Source organism: Pelecanus crispus, chromosome 4 (assembly GCF_030463565.1).
Source record: "Pelecanus crispus isolate bPelCri1 chromosome 4, bPelCri1.pri, whole genome shotgun sequence".
In the NCBI taxonomy this organism is placed as follows: Eukaryota; Metazoa; Chordata; class Aves; order Pelecaniformes; family Pelecanidae; genus Pelecanus; species Pelecanus crispus.
In genome coordinates, this window is record NC_134646.1 from 87403685 (window position 1) to 87419306 (window position 15622).

Below are 15622 nucleotides of genomic sequence, written 5' to 3' on the forward strand. Positions count from 1 at the left end.
TGCAGAGCACAAACACAGGTCCCGTCAGCTCGGGGCAAAGCGGAGACCAGGCAAGCCGGCTGCACTAGCGCAAGCTGGGGCTTCGGTCTCGGGCATTTCAGGACGGACCCTCTGTACGCCACCCTGCCACGACTGCAGGATTTACAGGAGCAGGAAAACGGGTTGAGGGATTCAGCCAATTTTTGGTTTACTCTGCGGGGCACAGGACACTAGTACTTCCCTCAGAAGTTCAGGGCAGTACAACGCTCCCTCTCAGACACTAGGCTCTCCGCACTCCCCTTGCTGCTCTTCTCTTTCTACCCAGACAGCTGCAAGGCAAATGGCCCCACCTCTGCTTCCCCCTTCCCTGAGCTGGGAGCCCTCCTCACCTCTGTGCCACCACAGGCAGCGGGAGCTGGGGAAAAGTGACCGCAGTGGGGAGAGGCGGGGAGAAGCAGCGCTTCGACTCACAAAATTATCTCGGGGGGAGCAGGAAGAGCAAGGAAAGAGGTTATTTTTCCTCACTTCACCTTGATGTGGTCGGCCAGCTGCATCGTGCAGTCTTCAGCCTGGTCAGCCAGGTGGATGCTGTACAGATGCTAGGTGGAGAGAGATCAGCAGAGATCAGCACCCCTCAAATGTCTCCACACATGCAAGCAAACCAACCAAATGAGGAAATACACAACAAAAAGCCCCAAACACTGAGGGTTTGGCTTAATTTTTAACTGGAAGTGAAAACTCTTGCAGTGACCCCCAGTAAATCCCCTCTGAACGCTCCGCCCTCCAAAGGAGCTGCTGGCCTTTCATGCAAAGGGTCAGCAGCCCTGGCCTGCAGCACAGAGGTGCGGAAACGTAGGATGGGAGAACCGCGGCCTCCCGGGGACAGAGAGCAGCGAACACAGCCCCCAGGTGACACAGTCACAGGCTCAAGTCCTGCACGCTCCGGAGCTGACAAACATCCGCAGAAAAGCGCTACCGATGAGCTTATTCACAGCCGATCGATGCGCCACGTGAACGACGTATCCAAGGGCACGATCTGCAGCCGCGGCGCGCACTGGCGAGGTTGCACCGGTTCCCCGCCCTGCAGGTCAGAAACGCCCCGCGCTCGGCCAAGAGCCCGTCGCTCTCGGCTCCGCAGACCCACCTGGTAGTACTTGATGGCTTTGGTCAGCGGCTCCACGTTGACCGTCTCGTCCAGCTGGTCCTTGTGCAGCAGCTCGATCAGGAAGTCCAGTGAGCGCTCGTGGACGCTCATCTCGGGGTACAGCATCCCCACCTTCTTATACACCTCCACGCTGCATTTGTTCAGGGCCCTGGGAAGGGAACGCGGACGCGGTCGGCTTGGCTGGGACAGGCACATGCTCCAGGCAGCATCATAGAATCATAGAATCGTTTAGGTTGGAAAAGACCTTTCAGATCATCCAGTCCAACCATCAACCTAACATCGATACAGGGTTTCACTTCTGGGTGCCAACCTCAGACCTCTGCAGCCCCCCGGGAGCACCGTAGCCAGAGAGCGGTTAACGAAGGTCAAAACATCTGTAGAAAACCACAGCATGAAATAGGCTGCCTGGGAGCTACAGGAAAGGGAGCCTCAGAAGAGAAAAACACTCAATTCTCTAGGCCAGAACTCAGCGCTGGAGGCAGGAGAAGACTTGCCACCGAGCACCAGCAACACTCCAGGGGATCCAACGAGTTCATCAGCCGTGCTGGTGCAGGAGCAAAGGGATCTTTCGTTGCCCTGCTTCAAACCAAGCCACTTTCCTGGGAGCAAAGCTGAGCAAGCCTCAAAGCGAGTACCCTGCCCGGCCACAGCCGTCTTGGTGCCCGACGGCATTTCCCGGTCTCCGAGGAAAGCCCTGGCTCCGCGGTGCCGTCAGGGCACTGCCCAGCGACGGGCTCACACTGATCAAGCGTTCAGGCCGGCGCTCCGTGAAACCTTCCGCACAGGACTAAGCCCTGGGCACTCGTGGAAGAGGGCACTGGGCACTTGCCTGCTCTTGGCGACTGAAGCCCAGAGTCAACCCCAGATGCAATCAAGATCAGCAAGAGACTGTGATGCATCTCCTGGCAGGACGGATGGAAAAATCAGTGCAAGGCCTCAAGACACGGTCACAGCTGAAGAATGAGCAACACGTGCTAGAGAATTGGATCCCTTCACGTGTCAATTGTTGTGAGGAAGGGGTTACAAGAGAATACCCCCGTCACGAGGCATTAAATGGGATCCCTCAGCTTTCTTCCAGCCTAGCTGCCCGTCTTTAGCTCCAGAGGGGAAGTGAGGCTGCAAAGTTCCTTTGTGCTTCCAGACAGCGAAGTGGGTGGGAATCAAGAGTGAGGAGCGGGGCTGGGTACTCACTGTTCGTATTTGTGCAGCGTAGCCTGCAGGAGGCTCAGCGAATAGACCAGCCCGGCAGCAAAGCTCAGCTGCTCTCCTGCAGCACCCCTGAGGCCAGAGCGCTCCGCGCAGTTTTCGTTCAGATCAAACTTCTCCTGAGCCTGTTTGCTGATCAGCTCAGCCTGTTGGGGAAGAGGGCAAACCTTCAGAGTCCTGCTACGCTTGCTCTGATCTGGTCCGCTTAGCCACAGAGCAGCCAAACGCCCGCCTCACCCCCACCCCCAAAAAGCAAGCTTTCACGGGGAAGATTTCTGCAAAACAGAAGGGGAATAAGAGGGACGGCAGAGCGCCAGCCCCCCGGTCAGTGCTGCGAGACACCGAGGCTCGCACGTCTGCCCTGCCCGAACCGGCAGCTTTGACCCGCCAGTACCACAGCCGAGTGCTCCAACCACTGACCTACCACTCCTGCTTCCTCCTCCTCCTCCCAGACAATTTTGAAAGCTCTTAAACACTTCAACACTCAAAATCCCAAAGTCAACTGGGACAGAAAGAAAAGATGTGTTTCCCACAGAGCCGCGGCACAGCCGACTGCTGGCTGGCCCGAACGGCACAGCGGGTATGAGGAGGACACTGCAAGCCCCGACAGCCCAGCGCAGGAGAGTCCCAGCTCAAAGCTTCAAAGGAAGAATGAACGCAAGCTCTTGACAAGGCAGGCGGGAGCCGAGGCGCCTATCCCACCTTGCAGATGAGCCGGGGGATGAGCAGCAGCACCAGGACGCAGTCATGGTCCCCTCCGTGGCGCAGGAAGCTGTCGGGCATGAAGGAGGTGAGGAGGGAGACGTGCCGGTTGGCCTGCTGCACCTCCATCTGGCGCAGCTCCATCTCGATGGCCTGCAGAGGACACGCTGTCAGGGCAGCCCGCTCGGTCCCCTCCCCAGCCCGCTGCATCCCAGCCCATTCAGTCTTTTAAAAAGTTGGAACCTCTCTCCTCACAGCTAACCCCTCGCTCCCTGGCTGTCACAGGAAACAGAATCATAAAACCATCGAATCGTTGAGGTTGGAAAAGCCCTTGAAGATCACCCAGTCCAACCATTAACCTGACACTGCCAACTCCACCACTAAAACAATTAAGGGGAGAGCAGCAATTTCGTGTGTCCTGGCTTGGGGGCTGGATTATTTTTAATGAAAGTAAAACCAGGAATCGCTAAGGTTGGAAAGGATCTCTAAGATCATCAGCCCAACCATCAACCCAACACCCCCATGCCCACTAAACCATGTCCCCCAGTGCCACCCCTGCCCGTTTGTTGAACCCCTCCAGGGATGGGGACTCCCCCACCTCTCTGGGCAGCCTGCTCCAATGCTTGACCACCCTTTCCATAAAGAAATTTTTCCTAATTTCCAACCTAAACCTCCCCTGGCACAGCTTGAGCCCATTCCCTCTCGTCCTATCACTTGTTCCTTGGGAGAAGAGCCCGACCCCCCTCCCTGCCCCCTCCTGCCAGGAGCTGCAGAGCGATCAGGTCTCCCCTCAGCCTCCTCTTCTCCAGGCTGAACACCCCCAGCTCCCTCAGCCGCTCCCCACCAGCCCTGTGCTCCAGACCCTGCCCCAGCTCCGCTGCCCTTCCCTGGACACGCTCCAGCCCCTCAGTGTCCTTTTCTCATTATGAGCAGCCAGCGCTCTGCGGAGGTGCCCAGGGACTGCTCTGGAGCTCTGCTCTGACCCGGGTACAGGGTACGCCACGTATCTGTGCTCACAAACATTCTTTCTTTCCAGCCAGGGATCACAGCATGACAGATACAACGCTTACGCTGTCAGCTCCGAGCACGCTCTTTCACAAGAAAACATTCCCTTTTTGCACAGCGGTATTTGAAGTTTGACGTTTCTCTTAGGAGAGAGGAAAAATCCTGACAGTCGCCTCAGCCTGTTTCCACAGCTGGCACAAGCACCGCCGGCCAACTCCGGCCGTGCCCCAGGGTCAGCCCCACCGCGCCAGGGAATGCCCGCCCCGAGCCTGGCACCCACGCGCCGGTGCCGTGCCTCGGCGCCGCTGCTTCGGGAGCCTCTCCCACGGGAACGACTGCGCCCCGCTCAGTTCACGGGCCTGCTGCGCAGCTCTGCCGACCCTACCTTAGCATGGGCTTTCGTCTCCGCAAATTTAATCTTGAAGTCAAACATCTCGGGAGGAGGCTGCTGCTGCTTCTCGGCAGATGCTTCTTGCTGACTCATGAGTTCCCGGTTCACGTCCTGAGCGCAGAAAGAAGCTGCGATGAGACGTACAGAAAACCAGCCCAGGGATCTGTAATCCCGCACCCGCTGCAGGACCTCCACACCTCACCTCCCGATGCCCCCTTCCTCGGGGAGCGTGGCGGGGAGCACCGGGGGCTCACTGTGCAACACGCACCGTGACGGATGAAAGCAAGGAAGGGGAATGCAAGTGCTTTCCAAACGCTCGGCTGACAGCAGGCTGTATTAAAGCCAAGGGATCCACACAGGCTCATTACCCATCTCCTTCCACTGCCAGCAAAGCCCAGGAGAACCAAGCCCAGCGCTGGAACAACCCCACGCTATTCCATCTTTTCCGGGACTCTGTTCCCAAGCCTGGAGCACCGGCAGCACAGCGCAGTAAAAGGCTGAAACAGCCCTGTGTTCTGACGTATTTACAGTGCTGACTTCAGCAGGGGCTCTGCCAGCGAGCCCCATCTGGACACAGGCGGGACAGGCAGGGCTCTGCGAGGTCATGAGAAGCACGTGCAGCCTGGCACTGCTGCAGGTCCCCAGGAAAGCCCAACTGGGACCCGCTCCCCCGGCGTCAGCCATCTGCGTGCTGCCCTGCCCGTCTCCCACGAGAGCAGGAGGCGGCGCGCCATCCCTGCCCCCGGCGCCCACCTCCTCGGGGAACGCGCTCGCCTACGCTTGCTCGGTCTCCTCGTCACCGAGGTGGGCTCCCAGGGGAGCACGGCTCCAGCGGGAACGGCCCCGCCGCCGCGCCGGGGGCACAAAGGGCCGCACCTGAAGGTGGGCGGTCAGCTCTCTGTATTTTTTGATGGTCTGCTGGTAGTCGGCCACGGTCTCCTGCGCAGCCTCCACGCGCTTCTCTGCCTCGCGGACCCGCGCCGTCGCCATATCCAGCTGCTCCCGTAACTCCAGCTCTGTCTCCCGGGCATTTTCCTGCAGCTCGTCATTCATCTCGTTCATGGCTTCCTGGCAAGGAGGAGGCAGCACGGGACGCGGTTACGCCGCGGCCGAGCAAGCGAGGGCAGCTGGGCATTTTCAGAGCAGGGCAGAGGGGCACCCTGGGGTGTGAGGGGCATATTCTGCAGAGCAGGAGGGTGCACGGCTCGGAAGCGGCACCGAGCGCAACGCCTGCGGAGAGGCTCCCCGGTCTCCGCTGGCACCGCTGCCAGGCAGTGCCCGGTGCCTCAGGCAGCCTCAGTGCCAGGCAGTCGGCTGGACCGGCCCTCGCACCAGCCCAGCCGCACACCAGGCACGAAGGAAGCGGCGCAAGCCCTCCAGCACCAGCCCTTACTCCAGAGCAATCCGTCTTACCAGGTCCCCAACAGTCTCACGCAGCTCCCGGACCTTCTCCTCCAGGTCTAAGTTTCTCTCCGTCAGAGTCTCCACCATCTCTTCAGCACCCAAAGCAGCATCCACCTGCAAGCACACGCCACATCACGCTCCAACCTGGAGCTCAACACGCTGCAGCCAGCGGCTCAAAAATCCTTTTATACCACTGTGGGATCACTCTGCCAAGCTGTGGGATATGGCTGATAAATCCGTCTCCCCATCCTGGGGTTTGCCAGCCAGTGCATAAGCTCCCTCCTGATAGCAGGGAACAGCATGCCTCAGGAGAGCAAACTACTCAAACCAGAACAGGCAGCAGCCCCAGAAGGAAGGGCACGTGAAAAGAGAGGCTTGGCTTCGGCTCTTAGAGATGTTACTGGCTCTTTAGCTGCAGCATCGGGGCACAAGGTTGAAGAAGGTCAGTGTAAATGACGCTGACCTTCAGGTTGAGTCTTCGCAGACTTGTGACAGTGCTTTCCAAGCTCTCTGTCCCCCCCGAGGACTCAGGTGAGTGGTTATACGCTTACGGCATTAACGGAGAAATGGGCATTTCGGTCTCTTTGCATTAAGAAGCATCACCTCTGCTAACAGCCCTCCTTCTACGTAACTCGGGAACGCTCAGAGAGCGCGAGGCCAGCGTGCCTCCAGAACAGCAGTTCAGAGAGATCGCACAGGCTGCTCTGCAGCAAATGCAGATCCTTCCTGGGGGCTTCCTAAGGGCTGCCCCACGCCTGCACTGACGGCTCAGCCTGCCAGGAGCAAGCCTCATGGAAGACGTGACGGCTCAGCGCTGAGCAAGCAGCAAACGCAGACCAGCCCTGGAAAGCAGGACGTACCGTCCACGTCCTGCGTTCAGGAGCCACCCTATGGCCAAGCAGAGCCCAGCACAGTTCTGCTGCTGGAACAGGGTTTGCTTTTGCACAGCGACCTAGAAGTAGTCATCCCTGCAGTGGTATCCCCGAGCTCTCCAAGAGCGACTGACAGCAAGCGCTCCGTGCCAGGAGGTGACCCAAGCTTGCCTACAGCAGTTGCTCAATGCCCCAAACAGCCCCAAATTTCCCCTCCCCGCCCATCCTTCCCCCCGGGGACTCACCTGCTCCTTTAGCTCATCAACCATTTTCTCCGCCTGCTTCACCTCCTCCTGAAGCTTCTCCCTCTGCTGACGCAGGGACTCCAGCTCCGTGTTTTTCTTCTCCATTTGCTTTTGAAGCTTCACGTGTTCCTGCTTCTCTGATGCAGACAAGTCCCGCATCCTTTGACAGAGCAACCAGAGCCGTCACAAGCCCAGCAGAGCCCCCGGTACCAGCGCAAGAGAAGCCATTCCCTTCCCAGACACTGCTCTCGGTGGGCACCAGCAGAGACAAGACCCCCTGCCCACGCTGGCGCCGGCTGCCCATCGGCAGTGCGAGCAGAGCTCCGCCGGAGCCCCTGGCAGCCCCTCGCTGGTGGGGACACGAGCAGCATCCCCAGAGACCAGCTCATTAACAGCGAGGGGTGGGGGGAATCGGTGCTCGAGACGGCACCTTCCTTTGAAAGAATCAGAGCGACAGGGGATGGAGAGAACAGAAGAGGAGAACGTCGAAAAACAGCAGAGACAGGCAGGAAAGAATAGCTGGAAATGGGACAGGGTAAAGCACAGAAAGGAAGAACCCAGTGAGCAAAGAAAAATGTCACATTCACAGCCTTTGACAGAGTAGAGAGAACGTCAGCAGCAGAAAAAAGACAAAGCACAGACAAGGAAAGGTGCTTCGTCACCTGCTGAGAACACAGCTTTGCTCATGTGCATACTGAAGCCCCTGCGTGAGCAGCTCTGCTAACAGCCCCGAAGTGGCTCTGCCCAGGGAACTCCTCTCACTTGGACAAACTCGTGTGAGACCAAGGCAGCACGGGCTCTCATAGGAAGGAACTTCATCGGCAGCCTTTGGGGAGTGCAAATGGTCTCCTACCTTACAAGAGCTTCCTTGAGTCTTGCGTTTTGTTCTTCCAGCTGTTTGACTTGGTAACTGGACGCTGCTCCATCCGAGCCTGCAGTAGAAAGGCAGCATTATTCCGCTTGTGCAGAAATAGCAGCTGCTAAACGGATCCAGCTCTCTTAACGCTAAGTGACATTACAAGCGCCGGTAAGAGGACAGCTAAATCCTACCAAGGGGAAACACATCGGTTCCTCTCCTGCAGCTGAGCAAAACTGAAGCCTCGTGCTTAACGCCGGCGCTCGTGGGCTGAGAGATGCCCCCGATGCCACCGAAGGCAGCTAGTGCGGACGAAGAACCACCGCACCAACCCGCAGACTGCACCTGAGCAGCCGCTGGGCTACGGCAGAGCAACACGTCGCTGGGTACCGCCAGTGCTCTCAGCTCCCCACCCTCCCGGCCCTCACAGTTCAGTGAAAGCAAACTCAGATCAAAGACCTTGCTCATCTCAGCAATTTCCACATCTCCCTGCAGACTGCTCCTGCTCTCCCAACATTTTTCCCGGTCCCTCGACATGTCTACCCTTCTGTCACATCCCTCAGCCTGCCTGCCTGATCATCTGCTGCTTCTACAGGTTCCATTTTTTTCAGGTGAATTCCAATACAAGTGTTTAATGGCTGGCTCGTTTCCTGCTGTGCGCAATTTTTAAAGCTTACCTTGAATACCAAGAGCTAAAAGGCCCCAGGGGAATCAAAACAAGGCTAATGCACTGGTTTTGAAGCTGTGCTCAGCGCAGAGCGGGGAGGGTGGGTCAGTAAGCGACAAAAGCAGTGCTATTACCTCCCACATAAAGTCTGTCCCAGTCAAACACCTTTTGGGGTGGGATCCGCTGTCCCCAGGGAAAACAACAAGGATTAAAACTAAGCCCAGGACAGGAACACTTGTCCCCAGACTCAAAAGCCAGCAGCTCCGTCTCTGCATCCTCAGCGAGGCCGGGAGCCAAGGGAAGACGAAGCTGAGCTGCGGCTGACCTGCCCACGGGCGACGGCCGAGCTGTGCCTGCCGAGCAGGGCCGGCGACGCAGCAGAAACCCCCAGCAGCTGCCGGGGGAAATCGCGGAGGCAAAGCCTCAGCCCCGCCGCAACCGGCAGCGAGGAGCCGCCACTGCTCCGAAGCAGCCAAGCGTCCTGCTCCCCAGCGAGGAGCTCCCCTGGGCAGCGGGACCCAGGCTGAGACCACCCGAAAGCTGACCCCTTCCCACCTTTCTCTTCGATTTCGTGCTTCAGGATCTCCAGGTCCATCGTGAGATATTCCACCTTCTCTTTCAGGGAGTCCACCTCCTGCTGCAGGGACTCTGCTCGCTCTTCTGCCATCTCCTTGTCCAGGGTTGCCATTTCAATCGCATCAGCGGTGTCTGCCATCTCCTCCATGTAGCGCTCCTTGGCTTCCAAGGCATCTTTGGCTTCCTGCGGTCGAGCACACACGAGTGAGGAGACCCAAGGCCAACGACGGAGAGACCCCTCGCACAACCAGCGAGCCCGGACGGTTATGTCTCTCGTGGCCCTCTCACAGGAGGATCAAGTCCAACTAAGAGCAGCTTATCTGGGCTGAGAGGGGAAAGCCCCGTGCTCCAGGTGCCCACCCCCACCCCCTGCTTCACACCTTCTCCCATCCACAAAAGAGCCCAGCAGAAAAAGCGGTCTGCCGGCGAGGAGAGACGGAGAAGTCTCTCAGAAAAGAGCTAGGCTTGTACCGGAGCAGACAACCAAATAAACCACTGGGGAAACAACCCAAGAATCCACCCTGGAAAGCCAGGGCAGAGAGAAGCGAAAGCTCCTTCGCCAGCACGGCCGGAGTCCTGCCGTCCGCCTGGGAGCAGCAGGCACGGGTGCCCAGAGCAGGTAACCCGTCCCGGGGGAGAAGGGAAAGAGGGAAAGCAGCAACCTGCAGCAGGCGTTTCAAACGACACCCAAAGGCAGGGCGCAGCACGAGCAGAGCTGCCACAGGAGAAATGTTCTCGATAACGAGCGACACCACGATTCATCAGCTCCAAAGCCCTGTGGCTTTCGCCGGCAGGGACTCATACCAACCAGCCCTGCAGGGCAGGAGCTCAAAATGCATTAGCTGAGCTAAAGGGAGATGAGGTTTAACAAATTAAAGTCTACATTAGACAGTCAGGATCAGGGCCCCCCACCCCGGGAAGCCACCGGAGAGAGGAACCCGCTCCAGAGCGGGCCAGGAGAGTCGGGGCGTACGGGAAGGCAGCACCAGCCATCTGCAGCCCGAAGCAGTACTCGGTATTCATGCTTACACCGGAGCAGGGAGGACTCGCACGCCCGGCACTCGCAGGGCCCGGGTGGGCTGGCACCCCTGCAGATCATCGTTCCAGCCCCTGCTCAACCGGGGCAGCCGAGCCGGCTGCCCCGGCCCCGTCCGGCCGTGCCTCACGCGTCCCCAGGGATGGAGGCTCCAAACGCCTCTGAGCAACCCGCTCCAGTCTTTGATCACCTTCACGGGAAAAAGGTTTTTTCTTACGCTTAAACCGAATTTCCTGTGTCTCGGTTTGTGCCCCTTTCTTCTTGTACTCGCAGTGGGCACCACGGAGAAGAGTCTGGCTCCGTCGTCTCTACTTCCCCCGTCAGGTATTTATACACATCGATGAGGCCCCTCACACCCCCCCGCAGCCTTCCCACATGCTCGTCACGACGTGCCTGGCTCGGACGAGGTTCCAGAGGACTGGATCATCTGATCACTGCTTAAGAACGGCTCCTGAGATGTTCCAGCTTGCCTCAGCCCAGCTCCTAAATAGACTCGGCGCCGATTATCAACTCAGTACAGCAAAGCAAAAGCTTACACTAACGCCGTATTTAAAAGGAAACCACGCTGGGATGTAACTGCTGTAAGCCGTGAGTCCTGGGCAGGAACGCACTGCGCGCTTCCCAGGTACACGGCTCTAACGTATCGCAGAAGCAAGCAAGGAGGAGGAAACACATCGGTTCCTCTCCTGCAGCTGAGCAAAACTGAAGCCTCGTGCTTAACGCCGGCGCTCGTGGGCTGAGAGATGCCCCCGATGCCACCGAAGGCAGCTAGTGCGGACGAAGAACCACCGCACCAACCCGCAGACTGCTGAAGCTGCTGCTTCACAAGCACTGGAGAGTCAAAAACAAGCGCAGCGCAAAAGAACTTCCACCACGCAGGTGTGGGAGTTTTAAAAAACGTTCAAGACATCCAGGCATTGGGACAGGGGGAAAGCTCGGGCTGCACGGTGAGCTTTGGGAGAGATGAACAGATCCCGCAGCATCACCAGCGAGCTGCTTCCTACGGGGCCGGCTATCCCAGCTGGGTCGGAAACCTCAGTACACGGCAATGCTCCTAAAGCTGCTGGACTCCATTGACTTTTGAAGTCAGCTGCAAGATCTCCAGGAGCTTTACTTAAGCTTTTGAAGGTGGGACTGCCCGTTTATCAGCAGGTTTGGAATTGGAATGGTGCCCCTCCCACAGCGCTGGCAGACCTGCAACAGCGGATTAAACCGGAGAAACGCGGCTGCTGCTGCCACCCTCAGACACCCATCCCGCAAGCTGAGATGTGCGACTGGCTCCTCAACTATCGCACTCTTCATCTATCAAATACTGCCTCTAACATCAGCTTATAGAATCCTAGAATCGTTTAGGTTGGAAAAGCCCTTTAAGATCACCCAGTCCAACCAGTAACCTACACTGCCAAGTCCACACTAAACCAATCAAGGGTAGACCAGACTGAACCATGTCCCCAAGTGCCACCTCTGCCCGTTTTTTGAACGCTTCCAGGGATGGGGACTCCCCCACCTCTCTGGGCAGCCTGGTCCAATGCTTGACCACCCTTTCCATGAAGAAATTTTTCCTAATTTCCAACCTAAACCTCCCCTGGCGCAGCTTGAGCCCATTTCCTCTCGTCCTATCGCTGGTTCCTTGGGAGAAGAGCCCAACACCCCCTCCCTGCCCCCTCCTTTCAGGGAGTTGTAGAGAGCGATCAGGTCTCCCCTCAGCCTCCTCTTCTCCAGACTAAACTTACCTCACCCTGCACAAGACTGGAAGTCGCACCGATAGAGGAATCGACTCCTGGATAGATCAGACGTTCCTGCCCCAAAGGCCAGGCTGACAGATGGGGCGGGCGGGCGGCAAAAAAGCAAAGCAAATCCTGGGACGCGCAAAATCTCTGGTACCTTGGCAGGACTGCGCGGAGTCCGTCCAAAGGCTCCGTCTGCTCTGACATCTAGCGTGGTCAGAGAATGAAGCTGCGACTGCAGCTCCAGGACAAGCCGCATGCGCTGCTGCCACGCCGGGTCAGACCCAGGCTCGCGCGCTGCATTAGACGTGCGCGGTACCCCGGCTGCATCCGGGACTTGCACTGGCAGCTCGACACCTAAGGCAGTATTTACACCGGAGAGAACAGCGATACGTGAGGTCAGAGGCCACTTTAGGACCTGGCACGGATTCAGCAGACAGGAGGCAGGACAGCACGCAGTTTAACGCTAGCTGGTATTTCATAAAAACACCCACACGCTTTTTCAGCAACTGAATCAGCCCCGGAATCGCGTCTCCCTGCGCAGGGCCCAGGACCGGAGCTGCCCAGCTCCCCGGGGATGCTCACCTTTTTGGCCTCCTTTAAACGTTTCTGGAGATCAGCCTGCTGTTCTTGCATTTTGCTCTTCCATTCTTGCACCTGCTCCAGCTGGATCTTGTACTTCTCGAGCTCTTTAAGCTTTGCTTTGTCTTCATTTCGCTTTATCTTCAGAGTCTCCAATTTCTCCTCCAGGTCCCTGACTTGAGAACGCAAATTTTCCTCCTCCTACAACATCAAAACCAAGAATTACCAAAAGGAGCAGCAACATCCTTTGGAGAGAGCTGCCGACACGTTAACCTAACCCACACAGACCTGACCCACCAGCTGGCCTGTATTTTGGCGTCGCTACTGGGGCAGTTTTAGAAGAACGCATCGCTGTACACTTGCAGCTACAGAGTCCGTCATTTTAATCTGTTGATTTTTACTACGCATAACAACGTGTGACAAACGGTCCGTGACACGCTGACAAAAACCTTTTGGCTGGCAAAAGGTCCCGAGCACCTTCATGACTGGGAGCTTAAAAATCACGAAGCTGGGCAACATTAAGAGTAGAATCCTAGAATCATCGAATTGTTTAAGTTGGAAAAGCCCTTTAAGATCACCCGGTCCAACCATTAACCTACACTACCAAGTCTACTCTAAGCCAACCAAGGGTAGACCAGACTGAACCATGTCCCCAAGTGCCACCTCTGCCCGTTTGTTGAACCCCTCCAGGGATGGGGACTCCCCCACCTCTCTGGGCAGCCTGCTCCAATGCTTGACCGCTCTTCCAGTAATGAAATTTATCCCAATACCCAATCTAACCCTCCCCTGGCGCAGCTTGAGCCCATTCCCTCTCGTCCTATCACTTGTTCCTTGGGAGAAGAGCCCGACCCCCCTCCCTGCCCCCTCCTGCCAGGAGCTGCAGAGCGATCAGGTCTCCCCTCAGCCTCCTCTTCTCCAGGCTGAACACCCCCAGCTCCCTCAGCCGCTCCCCACCAGCCCTGTGCTCCAGACCCTGCCCCAGCTCCGCTGCCCTTCTCTGGACACGCTCCAGCACCCCAATGTCCTCCTTGTGCTGAGGGGCCCAAAACTGGACACAGCATTCCAGGTGCGGCCTCGCCAGCACCGAGCACAGGGGGACGATCCCTGCCCTGCTCCTGCTGGCCACGCTATTCCCGATACAAGCCAGGATGCTGTTGGCCTCCTTGGCCACCTGGGCACACTGCTGGCTCACGTTCAGCCGCTGTCGACCAGCACCCGCAGCTCCTTTTCAGCCAGGCAGCTTTCCAGCCACAAGCCACAATTAAGGAACAGATTTTGAAAAAAATCCTAGGTGATGTCAAGCAGCATAGGAAAACCGCACAGATTTCTCCTCTGCTGCTTTCTCAACCCTGGACATACAGGTGCCATCAATACTATCAAGCGAGCAGCTTTTGCACCCATTAGACAAACGCGCTACCAGAGTCACCTGGGACATCCCATACCAGGGACATCCCTTCTTCCCGAGGTGGTGGCTTTTCCAGCCTTTTCCTCAATCCATAACCTCGGAGCGAGCTCTTTGTCCTCTCACGCTACTAATTCTTTACCCTCATGCCCTAAATCTTTCACAAACTCTAATTGTAACTAATTAATACAAAGCAGTACGGAAGTAATGAAAAACTATTTTAAAGATCAAAACTGGAATAACTATGCTGATATAATTATTAGAAACACCCAAGATTGGGAAAGAGTGGGCCTCTCCAAGCGTTTTTTGTGCCTGAAGGCAGGAGCGTTCCCAAAGCGCACCCGCTGCTGCTCCCTCCGCTCCAGTGCATCCAGCACCAGTGGCCGGAGCGGGCAGTGCTGGGGGTCTCCTTGGGGCTTACCGCGGCCGAGCCCTCCCCTCACCGGCCGGTTCAAGCTCTGACTCGGAGCCTCGACCCCCAGCACGTTCACCTGCCAGACTGCTCCGATCCCACGGGGACCCGGGAAGGGAGAACGCGCCTCGGGAACCAAGTTAAGCACGGCGTTCTTCTCTCTGGAAGCGTCTTTCCAGCCTTGGTGTGTTGGCCTCTGCGTTTGTCCTTGGCCAACTCCTCGCCAAGCCCACAAGCCCCGGCAGCGATGGCCACCGGGACCCATCAGAGGACCTCCTGCTCCCCTTTTCCTCATCCTCCTCCTGCCAGTACCGGCGGCAGGTTTTCCCTCCTCCTCCCCTTAGGAGCTACCACCCTCCGCACCGGCAGAGCCCGCAGCTTACCTTGGCCACCGCTTACCTTTGTGGGCGAGGGAACCGGAGGTGCCACCGGAGAGGTCAGGGAGGGAGTTGGAATAACCGGGGCCACCAGCGGCGTCTGAGCAGGCGTGCTGGGCTCGCTGCTGCTCATCTCCCCGCCGGAGGCAGAGGCTGAGCCCGAGGGCCCAGCCGTGCCGCTGGATGCTGCAGAATTGGGGGTCCGGGTGGGCTGCAAAACAACACGGTCAAAGGAGAAGGTCAGATGAGCACGTTTCAAGGGAGACAGCGCTTCCACGACCGGTCCATCTCCCTGCATTCTTCGACACCACTTCAGCCACTGTGTTTTCCCTTCACTCCAGGCCAACCGCTGTCTCCCAGACTCACGTTTCCAGCACAATGAAACCCAGAGTAAAATTTCCGAGGTGCTCTAGGCTCTCACACGTGGTCAGTACTTATCCGCTGGGACAGGGATGGAGGGGAGCTGGGACTGACCACAGCCCCAACTGGGGAGATGCCCTTGGGAGAGGGCTGTCAGGCACAACCCTCTGTTTCGGCAGAGAGCACGGTGACAGCGGGGACATCAATGGCAAAGCAGCTCTGGCTGGACAGAGTGCATCCGTGCCCTCGCTGTACCCAGACCTGCAGCATGCCGAGGACCGGAGCTACCGGAGACGCTCCCCGGCAGCACGGGCGCCCTGACCTTATGCTGCTCCGGGAGGAGTCTGGCTCGGCCAAAATTCACAGATAATCAGTTGTTGAAGGGAAAGGGAAAATTTTATCACACCACTGACATAGTTAAAAAACCAGAAGGGATCTTTTTCTGAGCACACAAGCCCCGGCTTCAGGCCTGAGGCAGGAGGATCCCCTCTCCTCCCTCCCGCAGTAGCGGGGACAGTAAAAGATTGCCTCTCCCTACAAACCGTGCTGCATTTATTTCCTTGCACTACCGCGTCTACCTGTGCTGCTGCTGCAGGTACAGACCCATCTCCTTGCTCTTCACAGCAAGGCCAGCTCGCACCCCGAGGTGCCGGGACAC

General features: G+C 57.7%; 1 protein-coding gene across 1 annotated transcript in view; it reads right to left on the reverse strand.

Annotated features, from left to right (window-relative positions):
- Window positions 1-15622, reverse strand: part of DCTN1 (dynactin subunit 1) — a 93301-nt gene that overhangs the window by 8836 nt on the left and 68843 nt on the right. Inside the window, exons 5-16 of the mRNA XM_075709075.1 lie at window positions 14627-14815; window positions 12417-12614; window positions 9048-9252; window positions 7823-7901; window positions 6970-7129; window positions 5862-5966; window positions 5325-5516; window positions 4443-4559; window positions 3053-3205; window positions 2336-2496; window positions 1124-1292; window positions 510-578 (exon numbers count right to left, since the gene is read on the reverse strand). Of these exons, the coding sequence (XP_075565190.1) occupies window positions 510-578; window positions 1124-1292; window positions 2336-2496; window positions 3053-3205; window positions 4443-4559; window positions 5325-5516; window positions 5862-5966; window positions 6970-7129; window positions 7823-7901; window positions 9048-9252; window positions 12417-12614; window positions 14627-14815 (1797 nt within the window). The remainder of the gene's footprint in view (window positions 1-509; window positions 579-1123; window positions 1293-2335; window positions 2497-3052; window positions 3206-4442; window positions 4560-5324; window positions 5517-5861; window positions 5967-6969; window positions 7130-7822; window positions 7902-9047; window positions 9253-12416; window positions 12615-14626; window positions 14816-15622) is intronic.